The sequence below is a fragment of the Culex pipiens genome, chromosome 2, assembly GCF_016801865.2.
Source record: "Culex pipiens pallens isolate TS chromosome 2, TS_CPP_V2, whole genome shotgun sequence".
NCBI classification, from domain to species: Eukaryota; Metazoa; Arthropoda; class Insecta; order Diptera; family Culicidae; genus Culex; species Culex pipiens.
In genome coordinates, this window is record NC_068938.1 from 108,439,908 (window position 1) to 108,452,754 (window position 12,847).

Sequence of the window (12,847 nt, forward strand, 5' to 3'; positions counted from 1 at the left end):
ACAAAATTTAAAAATATCGCGATTTAGTGCTTCATTGTGCGCCCGCCGTAAAGCAAGATAAGGTCATTCTAGAATGCAAACTCATCGAACAGCGCCATCCCTTTTCATTCAAGATCCCGTTTTGTGCTGTGTAATGAGCGTAACGAGCCAATATTCAGTTGAAAGATAACCATTTGTAGGAGAGTGTTTGTGACAAACATGAATGTCATGTAGTTTGTTTATTTTTACTCCAGTTGATTCTGAATTTTTCGATAACAGCCATTGAACGATGGATGAATCCCGTTTTGCTTAAATGAACAACCAGGTTCATCGCGGGACAATTGGGAGATTTAATCTTGACTTGCTCGTGGAACCTGATAAAGCTATAAATACACAGACTCAACGAATATTGCCTCCAATTGTGAGTCTCACTTCGTTTCGAGCCATCAGTCATGCTTTCCACGTTTGATTCAGCAACCAAAGTATGGAGCGGTCTTCACCGACCTCCACTTTTGAACCCCGAGGCAAGCCTCGGACAGGTATTGCTGCATACCTTCAGCCTAAATCCATCCAAAGTGATCCAAATCGACGCCGACACGGGACGATCGATGACCAACGGGGAGCTGCAGCTTCGTGCGATCCGAATGGCGCAGAACCTCAAGAAGCTGGGATTCTGCAAAGGTGACATGGTATCCATGGCCTGTGCCAACAGTGAGAATGTGACCCCGTTAGTCGTGGGACTGCTGATCAACGGAATGCCCTTCAATACACTCGCGCCAAACTACGGCGTGGATGACATGGTCCACATGATGAAGATTACACAACCCAAGCTGGTGTTCTGCGATGCAAACAACTATGAAACAGTCCAAAAGGCAGTCGAATTAGCCGTGAAAGATAAGCCACTTGTGTACGTTTTGGAGAGTGAGATGAATGGTGTTAACAAGATTGAAAATCTGTTCAAAGAAACTGGACGGGAACAACTTTTTGTGTGAGTATGATCACGACTAGAAAGTGGCCATTTACTGACAATGCCTTTCAATTTACAGTCCACCTTACCTGGGAGATTCTCGTCAACTGCTTGCCATGATCCTGTGCTCATCGGGAACTACCGGTCTTCCGAAAGGAGTTTGTGTATCCCATGCACATCTGATCACGATGTACGGAAATCGTTTTCCCGGGTACAACTTCCAGCTACTGTTCAATTTCAGCCCATTGTTTTGGGCTACTGGCGTATTCACACTAATGATATCACTTATAAGTGGCCTCACGAGGCTTATCACACGCAAACCGTTCAGCGAAGATTGGTGTTTTGAGCTTCTAGAACGATTCCAAGTAGATTGGATTTTCACGCCACCCTCGTACGCCCATCTGCTGTTGCAGCATCCTCGCGTGAAGACTGCCAACTGGTCCAACATCCGACTGTGGGCCATGGGAGGAAGTGCCGCATCTGAGCAGATCCGAGATTCTATCGAAGCGCTGCTACCGAACGGAAGAACTTCCAACGGTCTGGGAAACTCAGAGATTGGAGGTATTGCTTTCGATCTGATCAAACGCAAGCCTGGTTCCGTTGGAAACCTGTTGCCAAATATCAAGGGAAAGATCGTTGATGAAGATGGAACGGCTTTGGACAATGGAGTTCGGGGAGAGCTGATGCTTAAGTTTAGTGAGAAAATTCTTGGATATTACAAAAACCCGGAAGCCAACGCAAATTCTTTTGACGAAGAGGGTTGGTTGAGGACTGGAGATATTGCGTATTTTGACGAAGAAGGGTACTTGTTTCTGGTGGATCGCAAAAAGGACATGCTCAAGTATCGAAACTACCAGATATCCCCGACGGATCTTGAGTCGATAGTGGCAAAGATCGACGGAGTGAGTCAGGTGTGTGTTGTGGGAGTTCCGGATGAAGACGGATCATCCGATCTTGCCACGGCAGTTATTGTTAAGTCCCAAGGTAGTCGACTTACTGGGGATGATGTGCTAAAAGCAGTAAACGATCAGGTCGCGGACTTCAAAAGGTTACGTGGAGGAGTGTTCTTTGTGGAAGAATTTCCATTGACGGCTACGGGAAAACCCTTGAGAAGAAAGATCCGTGAAATTGTGCTGAGTTTGGTCAAGTCGAAATAAAAATGAAATCATTAAAATATGCTCGTTTATTTAACCATCATCAGGGTGTCGAATTGTATTTTTTTGTCAAGTCATGAAGTGATGATTCTTGAAAATGATTCTCAGTTCTGTGTTGTGTCAGTTATTATTTTTTCAAATAGAAAAAAAAATCGTCATGCTTTTTTCTATGAATTACATTTTGAGTAGGAGTGTAGAAAGCATCAACCACGTACTTATGTGGACCGGAGCTTTTTTTTTTATCTTGCAATACCAAATCCTTCAGAATCTATGTGTTATTCGAATGCTACTGTGTGCTATATAATTTAATATTTATTAGCCAGCTTTCCAGTTACACTGTTATATGGGTAATTCTCTACCAACTCACACGAAATCGGGAAAAGTTGCCCCGACCCCTCTTCGATTTGCGTGAAACTTTGTCCTAAGGGGTAACTTTTGTCCCTGATCACGAATCCGAGGTCCGTTTTTTGATATCTCGTGACGGAGGGGCGGTACGACCCCTTCCATTTTTGAACATTTGAAAAAAGAGGTGTTTTTCAATAATTTGCAGCCTGATACGGTGATGAGATAGAAATTTTGTGTCAAAGGGACTTTTATGTAAAATTAGCCGCCCAATTTGATGGCGTACTCAGAATTCCGAAAAAAAACGTATTTTTCATCGAAAAAAACATTAAAAAAGTTTTAAAAATTCTCCCATTTTCCGCTAATCGACTGTAAAATTTTTTGGAACATGTCATTTTATGATAAATTTAATGTACTTTTCGAATCTACATTGACCCAGAAGGGTCATTTTTTTATTTAGAACAAAATTTTTCATTTTAAAATTTCGTGTTTTTTCTAACTTTGCAGGGTTATTTTTCAGAGTGTAACAATGTTGTACAAAGATGTAGAGCAGACAATTACAAAAATTTTGATATATAGACATAAGGGGTTTGCTTATAAACATCACGAGTTATCGCGATTTTACGAAAAAAAAGTTTTGAAAAAGTTACTTTTTGCGTTTCTCTTTGTTTCGTCGTCCGTGTCTGTCACGGGTGACCATGAACGGCCATGATCGATGACGACCAACTTTTTCAAAACTTTTTTTCGTAAAATCGCGATAACTCGTGATGTTTATAAGCAATCCCCTTATGTCTATATATCAAAATTTTTGTAATTGTCTGCTCTACAACTTTGTACAACATTGTTACACTCTAGAAAATAACCCTGCAAAGTTAGAAAAAATACAAAATTTTAAAATGAAAAATTTTATTCTAAATGAAAAAAAATACCCTTCTGGGTTAATGTAGAAAAGTAAATTAAATTTCCCATAAAATGACATGTTCAAAAAAATTTTACAGTCAAGAAACGGAAAATGGGAGAATTTTTAAAACTTTTTTAGTGTTTTTTTCGATGAAAAATACGTTTTTTCGGAATGCTGAGTACGCCATCAAATCGGGCGTCTAATTTTACATAAAAGTCCCTTTGACACCAAATGTCTATCTCATCACCGTTTCAGGCTGCAAATTATTGAAAAACACCTATTTTTTCGCATGTTCAAAAATGGAAGGGGTCGTACCGCCCCTCCGTCACGAGATATCAAAAAACGGACCTCGGATTCGTGATCAGGGACAAAAGTTACCCCTTAGGACAAAGTTTCACGCAAATCGAAGAGGGGTCGGGGCACTGCTGTGTGAGTTGGCGGAGAATCACCCATATGGTATTCACAACGATACAATTCATCAGCATATAACACTAACACCGAGCACAAAACCTTGTTAATTCAGTACATCACCAACTAAACGAACGAGGCGAACAATCTTATCGCATAGTTATGATAGTTTGAGAAAACTGATAAAGTCTCTGCTTTAAATATGCAGTCCCAACCACTGTTAGTTCCATTTGTGAGTCTTGCTTTAGTTCGAACCAGTCATGCTTCCCGCATTCGATCCAACAACCAAAGTATGGAGTGGGATACACCGACCTCCCCTTTTAAATCCGGAAGCCAGTCTCGGCCAGGTAATATTGCACACTTTGAGCCTGAATCCATCCAAGGAGATCCAGATCGATGCCGACACGGGACGATCGATGACCAACGGGGAGCTGCAGCTTCGCGCTATTCGAGTGGTGCAGAACCTCAAGGAGCTGGGATTCTGCAAAGGTGACATGGTGACCATGGCCTGTGCCAACAGTGAAAATGTTGCACCCTTGGCGGTGGGACTGCTGATCAACGGAATGCCCTTCAATACTCTGGCTCCAAGCTACGGCGTGGATGATATGGTTCACATGATGAAGATTACTCAACCTAAGCTGGTGTTCTGCGATGCAAACAACTATGAAACTATCAAACAAGCAGTCGCCTTGGCTGTGAAAGATAAGCCACTTGTGTATGTTTTTGAGAGTGGTGAGACGGATTGTGTGAACAGGGTTGAGGATCTGCTCAAAGTAACTGGTCGTGAGCAATTTTTTGTGTAAGTATGACGATCAAGCAACTCGTCGGACACTCACTGATAAAGAATTTCAATTCGCAGTCCGCCTTACCTGGGCGAATCTCGCCAACTGATTGCCATGATCCTGTGCTCATCGGGAACAACCGGCCTTCCGAAGGGAGTTTGTCTATCCCATGCACATCTGATCACGATCTACGGTAATCGTATGCCAGGCTACAACTTCAAGCTTCTGTTCAATTTCAGTCCAATGTACTGGGGTAGCGGAGTCTACACCCTGCTAACTTCACTCATGAGTGGGATCACGCGACTGATAACTCGTCAGCCGTTCAGCGAAGATCTGTGCTTCGATCTCCTCGAACGATACCCCGTGGACGGTCTCTTCACCCCTCCCTCGTACGCCCATCTGCTGTTGCAGCATCCTCGCGTGAAGACTGCCAACTGGTCCAACATCCGACTGTGGGCTTTGGGCGGAAGTGCCGCGTCCGAGCAGATCCGGAACTCGATGAACGCACTGCTGCCGCATGGGAAGGCGTCGAACGGACTGGGAATCTCCGAGATTGGTAGAGTTTCGTTTGGGCAGAAACCGTTTGCTGTTGGGATGTTGCTACCGAACATCAAGGGAAAGATCGTCGATGAAGATGGCGCGGCTTTGGAAAATGGAGTTCGGGGAGAACTGATGCTGAGGTTTAGTGTGAAGATTCTCGGCTACTACAACAATCCGGAAGCCAACGCAGAGTCCATCGACGAAGAGGGTTGGCTGAGGACTGGAGATATTGCGTACTTTGACGATGAGGGTTACTTATTTCTGGTAGATCGTAAAAAGGACATGCTCAAGTATCGAAACTACCAGATATCTCCGTCGGATCTTGAGTCAATAGTGGCAAAGATCGACGGAGTGAGTCAGGTGTGTGTTGTGGGAGTTCCAGATGAAGATGGAGCATCCGATCTTGCTACGGCGGTTATCGTGAAGACCCAAGGTAGTCAATTGAACGAAGAAGATGTCCTGAATACAGTGAACGATCAGGTTGCAGACTACAAACGACTACGCGGAGGTGTGTTCTTTGTGGAAGATATCCCGTTGACGGCAACGGGGAAGCCGTTGAAAAGAAACCTTCGTGAACTTGTGCTAAGTATCATCAAGTCAAGAGAGTCTTAATGTTTTAAGATAAATTACGAAAAATCAAACTGCCAACACTGCAAAATTCACCCCAAAGTACGTCATGCTCATCGAACACGTTTCTCAGCTTAGTGAATGAACAACTCTCTCAATTTTTAAGAATGAACCACAACAACGCTGAATGAAGCCGCTTGTTTTGTATACTCGTAGCCAAGCCTAATGAATAAAAGTTTTTTGCTTTGCAAAGTTGCGGTTTCGTGTGTGAGTGCATGTTCGGAATTAAATTAATTCACAACGCATTTACGCGCGAAGTTTAACATGAGAGGTGAAACTTAAACTTTTTCTACGCAAAAACCAGGGGGGGAAAGTTCACAGGAAAGAATACTTGCTTTTAACACAATACAGGTGGAACAAATAGTAGTTTATATTCAAATTATGAGTACAATGTGTAAGGGTGTTAACGAGCTAGAAACTTTCGAACAATTGAATTAGTTAAGATGAGAAACATAAAGTAAGTTATTTCACAACATCTCAAAAATCAATAAACTAAACTGTTTCATCGCCCAAACAAAATCAACCGGCAAAATCTACCTCGAAAGAATCCCCAAAAACTTTATCTCATTCCAAGAATCAGCTGCTGGAACAAAAGATCAAAAACTTTTTTTTTAAACTTTGCCGAAAACTTTCCCAATGCTACTAAACATATGTGCCGAACCTCGAAAACAACCCATAAATGGCTTGAACTCTTAGGTAAATGGAAAGAGGGAAAGGGTGTCGCGCCGAAACGTGGTGGAAAACCGGTTTTCAAGAATGCTCTTTTGGTGATGGGGAGCCTTTTTTAGGGGGGTCTTACGCAATTTCTGCTCAAACAGCGTAACCAGCATCATCATCATTGGTTCGACCTGGGCGCGGAGTTGGGAGGTGAGCATTGAATGAAGTGATTTTGTTTTTTGGTTATTTTGCTTTCGATGGATGTAGAATGGGTTAAAAAAAGAAGCTTTGAGCACAGTCTGTGCTTTCAGTCTGTCGTTTTTTATTGAATTTATTTGAATTTAAGCATTTGAGTTTTGTTTTAGTATGTTCTGATAGCGAAACTTTTTCTACAACCTCTAACAGTTGTCCTCTTTTATTGTACAGTCCAAACTCGATTATCCGAAGTTTCGATTATCCGAGGCTTCGATTATCCCAAGGTTTGTATGGGACTTCGGACAATCGAATCACGAACAAAAAAACAGTTATTGTATTTTAAATTTTCTTACTTTTAGCATCAAATTCGCAATTCGCTTTTCCTCGCACTCTTAAATTCTGTAATCGTTCGGTTTGTCGAATTTGCTTGAAAAATCAAGAAATCGCGTTGCCCTTTGCTGGGGTGTAAAACAAAAAATCATAACCTTTGATCAAATTCGAGTTCTGCGACCTCATTTTAGTCAAATTTGAATGGTTGATTGTCTATAAAATTAAAAAAAAAAATGCATTTTTTAAATATTCCATAACCTCTATTTTGGCCGCCATCTTGGATTTATATATTCTAAAGGACTTTAGAGTAGTTTAGGGGTCATACTTAAGCTCAACAATCAAAATTAAGACAACGAAAAAAAAGTTTTCGTGGTTCGATTATCCGAAGTGAAATTTTGCTAAGGCCGGATAATCGAGTCTGGACTATATTACATAAAATTTCTACAGTCCCGATTCGATTATCCGAAGTTTAGATTATCCGAGGTTTCGATTATCTGAAGGTTTGTATGGGACTTCTGATAATCGAATCATGAAAAAAACTGTTCGTTTTCTTTTAACATCAAATTTTAATTATAGTTTTAGTAAAATTTAAGTGGCCTGTTAGAACACGCAGAAAAATGTTATGTAGAATCAGCCTGTACGAGGTTTGATTCAACAAAATATTTTGTTGAATATGATCAACAAAATTTTTGCATTGAATCAGCTCTCTCAATTTGTTGTTTTAAATCGGGATATTTTGTAGTTTCAAAGCTATTTTTTGTTGAATCTACCCTCATTTTTGTTGATCAAATTTTGACAGAAAGTGCGTTCAAATCAAATTTTTGTTGAAACAACGTGGATATTTTGTTAAAATAACCCAGACAGACATAAATTTTATGCCCTTTCCGATGCCACATAGGTTCACTTGTGAATCGTGGACCGGTTCGGATGCCGACGGATTTTCCGACGACGTAATTCCGGGTTGGTACGAAATTCCAACGAAAAATCTATTCTATCGATTCAAAGACCCCCAAAACGGTGTTATACCCACTACACCCACAGAGTTATATGAATTTTTATATTAAGTAATTAGTAAACTTTATATTCAATCCAAATTATTTTTTTAATCAGTCAAGGATGCCTATTTGGAGTTGGGAGACTGGATTTATGGTGATTTGTCAACAAATAACTTTATTTGTGTTAATTTTCGAAAGGTGTACAAACTTTTTTGCACCTTTTTTGATTTTTGTAATAGGGGAAATATACCCATTTTAATCACTCCAAGCCGTTCGACCAATTCTCATCACTTTTGCCGCTATTTAATCAATATTTTCAGATGTATCAGCAATGGAGAGTTGCTTGCTCACTTTTATTTGAGCTATTTATGACTTTGGAACAGTCAAACAAACTTTATGAAAGCTGTAATTCATGATCAAAGTGCTGATAGGCCGATAATAGAAATAGGCTGAAAAGGGTATAGTTCCCCAAGTATTTGTTATAGAACTTTTTATAGAAATAATAATTTCATGAGCTTTTTGTAGCAAAATGTTCGGCTTGAGTTTCTGAACAAAACGTAGTACTAGGTTTCTGTCAATCTTTAAACTGTTTACATGTTTCATCACAAAATGTGCATAGTGCCCAAGGGGTGTAAATACTTTTTTTATATACTGTATAACATTGAAGTTTGGAGCACCCTGGAGCTCAGTACAGACCTTCAAAGTTTGATCGAATAAAAAATGCCGAACTTTGAAGGTCTGCATCGAGCTCCAGGGTGATCCAAACTTCAATGTTATATATCCCAAAAAATACGCAAGGATCTGGTCTGCACGCCAGTGATGTTGAAAATAAACGCTTTAGTGGCCTCAAAAATTGTCATTTTCGAAATTCAAATGCAAAGCGCCAGCTCCTGTTACGTTCAATCAATTTGGGATTTGGGCTCAGTATGCCCACCGGAACAAACCCCTGAATGCGCGCCAAAAAGTCATTTTGGTTACATTGAATTATATACCAACATTGGGAGCCCTATGGAATTACATGCTGTTCTTCTATAACATTCTGATAACTATGGACTTCTCTTTTGTAAGGATGAATCGCAGAAGGTTAAATCAATAGTCCAGTAATTTATAGTAGGCAAATGATGAGTTTTCTACAGGAATCAATCATTTAAATTAAATCAATGATTCACCCAACTACAACCAAACAAGGTTACAGAGGATTATGCGAAGCAGAATATTTTAGCCTACCTTACCTACATTAAAGTCAAACCAGCATAAATTTAACCGTCTTTCTCGCAGAGAGAAGCTACGCCCTCCCGCCTAAACCAAGCATCTTAGCATTGAACTAGACCTTCTGAATTCACTTGCCCACCAAGGCCGGAAGAGGCAACCAATTTTTCGTGGCGGCTTAAGCCGTACAAACCACCTTCATGCTTACGCATATATCTTCTTGACATGTTTGCTTGTAATCCACCGGGTTGACCTGTTGCGTGCGGATACGCTTTGATTAGTTCCTTCAAGCTTCACCGAGTTACGTTCCCCGTGTAGGCTTGAGTAGACCCCTCTCGGTAAACATTTGATCATGGAAATGTGCGGTGTGGCGGATGATATCACACGTGTTTTGCACCACCGACCTGACCTGGCAGGTAGCAGCCAAGCCAAGAGGCCAAGTTCATCCGCGCGGTGTCGAAGGTAACACGTTTCCGTGTGATACTGATTATGCTTTTGTGTATTGTGTACATGTTTCGACCTTACCTTTACCTGCGCCCCTAACGCAAACAAAACGCCGGTTATTTGAACTCAATTTGGCCGTGCGATAAAATTTACGGATTCCGTATTCGGTTTCTCGTGGTGGCGTTTTTGGCATTGTTGAACCATTTGCTTGGGAATACCATCGACGCAGCCGACCGGCGAGAGAGCTCTTCGCTCCGGACTGATACTCTTCTGAATATTTGTTATGGGAACACGTGCTGGGTTGGTGGGAAAAATGACGCCATACGTTTAGTGGGACCTTGCATTGGAGTTCTATACGGCCAAGACTCGATTATCCGAAGGCCATCCGAAGGCCAAAATTTCACTTCGGATAACCATATCTTTGGATAATCGAATCACGAAAAAACTATTTTTATTGACTTATTTTTCATTGTTTAGCTGAAGTATGACCAATAAACTTAACTAATTTATCATTTTTAAATCCAAGATGGCCAAAATAACGGTGATGAAATATTGAGAAAATGTATTTGGTAATGTTTAAGAGAAATCGACATTTCAAATTTGGGTCGCAGAATTCGAAATTGATGTTAAAGATAAGGAAATAGAAAAAAAACAACTAAAAATAATTATGGTTCATGATTTGATTATCCGAAGTCCCACATACAAACCATCAGATAATCGAAACTTCGAATAATCAAGTCAAGTAGGGTTGGTGAAATTTCACGATTTCGCGGACAGCGTGAAATCCGTGAAATTCGGCTTTATCCGTAAAATCCCGTGAAATTTTATGTTTATGTGAAACTTTAACGATTTTTCTCAAAATAATTCATCAACTTGAAATAGGAACGAAAATAATCTGCTGTAGAATTAAGCGAGTGAATACCCTTATTTAATGACAAATATATAAAAAATATTTTTAATGTTCTGAATGTCGCAGAAAATTCACGTTATTTTACTTATTTTGGCTGGAAAAGATTGCTAAATCTTGCTTTGGTACGAAATTCATTAAAAATGTAAAATGATAAAACAGAAGCAAATCAGCGAAAGCTTTTTAGCTTTTTAGTCGGATATCAACAGATGCAGTTCAATAAATCGACGTCGTCGTGCTATCTTGTCGCACCCGCCATTTTGACGTTCCGAGAAAAACGCGTTTTAATGTTTGACCTTGAATATTCAAAAACGAGAGCACGCAATGTAAACAATAACAAACACGTTTTGTTTGGCTCACCATTCTGTGCATTGTCCCAAAGTTTGGTTGAAGTTGGTTGCTGGAGTCCCGAGTTATAATTACAAATGTTTACGGTAGTCTAGTTTGTACGTGCGACAAACGCATCCTGACTTTCCTGGCCTGAAATCCCTTTGGCCTTTTGTCGCACTTACATCAATTTTCATGGAGTGACAAGATAGCACGACAAGATTGAAACTACTTTCATATGTAAAGTGACAAAAATGCACGGAGTTTTTTCGGTTTTTATTGAATATCTCAGGATTGAAATCGAATTTTGGGGATCTGTGAAGGTCAAAAGGTGAGGCATTGTGAGCTGCACAAAATGGCGTTCTTAACTCAATTTGGCCCAAAATGCACGTACGACAAGTTAGCACGATGGCGACGAAATGAGAATGCGCATGCTTACATTTTGTTTCAAAAAATATTTAGAGCCCAACCATAAACCAGGTGGTCAATTTTTGAAAATTATGAGATTTTTTTATGTCACGTTCAGATTTAGTGAAGATTTTTTTAGTTCATTGAAGAATAATACATAATGAAGCATTAAAAGTAGTTTCTGTGATTTAAACATGAGATTTTCAGAGCATTTTCACGTTCCGCGAAATTTGGTTGAAATTTGGTGTATTAAAATTGAGGTCCCCGTGCATTTTAAGAAAAAAAAATTAAAAAATATCAGAAACAAAACAGAAACTAGAAATATAAAAATGTCAAGCGGTTTTTTGGTATGATTTTGTAATTGTTGCATTACTGAGCACTTTGTGATTTTTTATGCATTAACATTTAGAAAATAAGAAACTTTATTTTACAATAAATTTGACTTTAGTGGTGTATTGTATTTTTTAATATATTTTTTTTGTAATTTGATACATTAATTTATCTTGTTTAGCCTGAACTGGAATAACAATATTTGATATTTGAAAATACTAGGCCAATAACATTTTATGTTATTTATAAATTGATTTGTTATTCGTCGTTATGGTTTTTTTTATTGTATTGTTATAACTAATGACATTTTTAGTTATTCTTCGAACAAATCTTTGTTATTATTCTTTTGTTATTTTAACAACTAATCCGATCATTTTTCCGCAGAATGAAGAGTACAATTAAATTACGCAAGGATTGATTTAGAAACATACTGACCGTGGTAGAGAAGTGTTCAAAGTACCTCAAGAAGAACTTTTCAAAAAAATTTGACAAGTTTAAAAAGTTAGTTAACTATAGTTTAGAAAATGTTGATGAAAGTCACTATTTTAAACTTCTCAAAGTGTCATGATTTTCTCAATGAACATGATTTTTGATCGAAAAACAGAATGAATTTTCGGATTCTTTGGACAATTTTCCACTAGGAGAAGGTCAAAAAAGTTTGTAAATAATAAATAATATGTGTTTTTGAAACACAATTTAAAAAAAATCTCCAAATTTATAGGCAATTTCAGTTGAACAAATTTCATGTAAAATGTGAAAACTTGTGATTCGTGCTTCGAATTCAGTATAAAATGTAATAAAAAACGATTATTTTATAAACAAAACTAGTTTAAACAAATTTCAGGCAAAATGCCGACTTTTTAACAATTTTACCTAAAATTTATATGTAGTTTGCTAAAAAGCTTATACCCTTAGTTAACTAAATATAAACATTGATTTTTTTTTCTTAAAAACTATATCAGCTACTTTAGTGATGGTACATTTAGCGTAAAAATAAAGTTTGAACATCTTAAATATGATTTTAACAAGAAAAACTATGACTATCAAAGTCACCCCGGAATTAAAACTAAGAATTTTTAACGTAACTATTTTTCTAAACATTATTGAAAAAACTTTTTTCCGAAATAGTTCTTGGACTTTGTGTGGCCTACCCTAGTACATGTTTTAAAAATAAGAATCTTGAGAAAAACCTTACCTGTTGGAAAATATTCTAAAAACAAGTTGAAATCCTATCAAAGTCACCCCGGTTTACGGTATTCAACTTTTACGCAAAAATGGATTTTGCAAGAATATTCCATAACGCTTTTTGTTATTTTTACAATATTTGTTATTGAAATGGCATGCA

The 12,847-nt window shown here is 38.6% G+C and overlaps 2 protein-coding genes across 2 annotated transcripts; both read left to right on the plus strand.

Moving 5' to 3' along the window:
- Nucleotides 1–270: 270 nt before the first annotated feature.
- LOC120430193 (luciferin 4-monooxygenase-like) lies at nt 271–2,143 on the plus strand. The gene is made up of 2 exons (XM_039595274.2): nt 271–967; nt 1,026–2,143. Exons 1-2 carry the CDS (start codon nt 432–434, stop codon nt 2,101–2,103), a joined length of 1,614 nt encoding a protein of 537 aa, XP_039451208.1. The 5' UTR covers nt 271–431; the 3' UTR covers nt 2,104–2,143.
- Nucleotides 2,144–3,825: 1,682 nt separating this feature from the next.
- On the plus strand, nt 3,826–6,303 carry LOC120430194 (uncharacterized). The gene is made up of 2 exons (XM_039595275.2): nt 3,826–4,550; nt 4,611–6,303. Exons 1-2 carry the CDS (start codon nt 4,012–4,014, stop codon nt 5,683–5,685), a joined length of 1,614 nt encoding a protein of 537 aa, XP_039451209.1. The 5' UTR covers nt 3,826–4,011; the 3' UTR covers nt 5,686–6,303.
- The last annotated feature ends 6,544 nt before the right edge of the window (nt 6,304–12,847 follow it).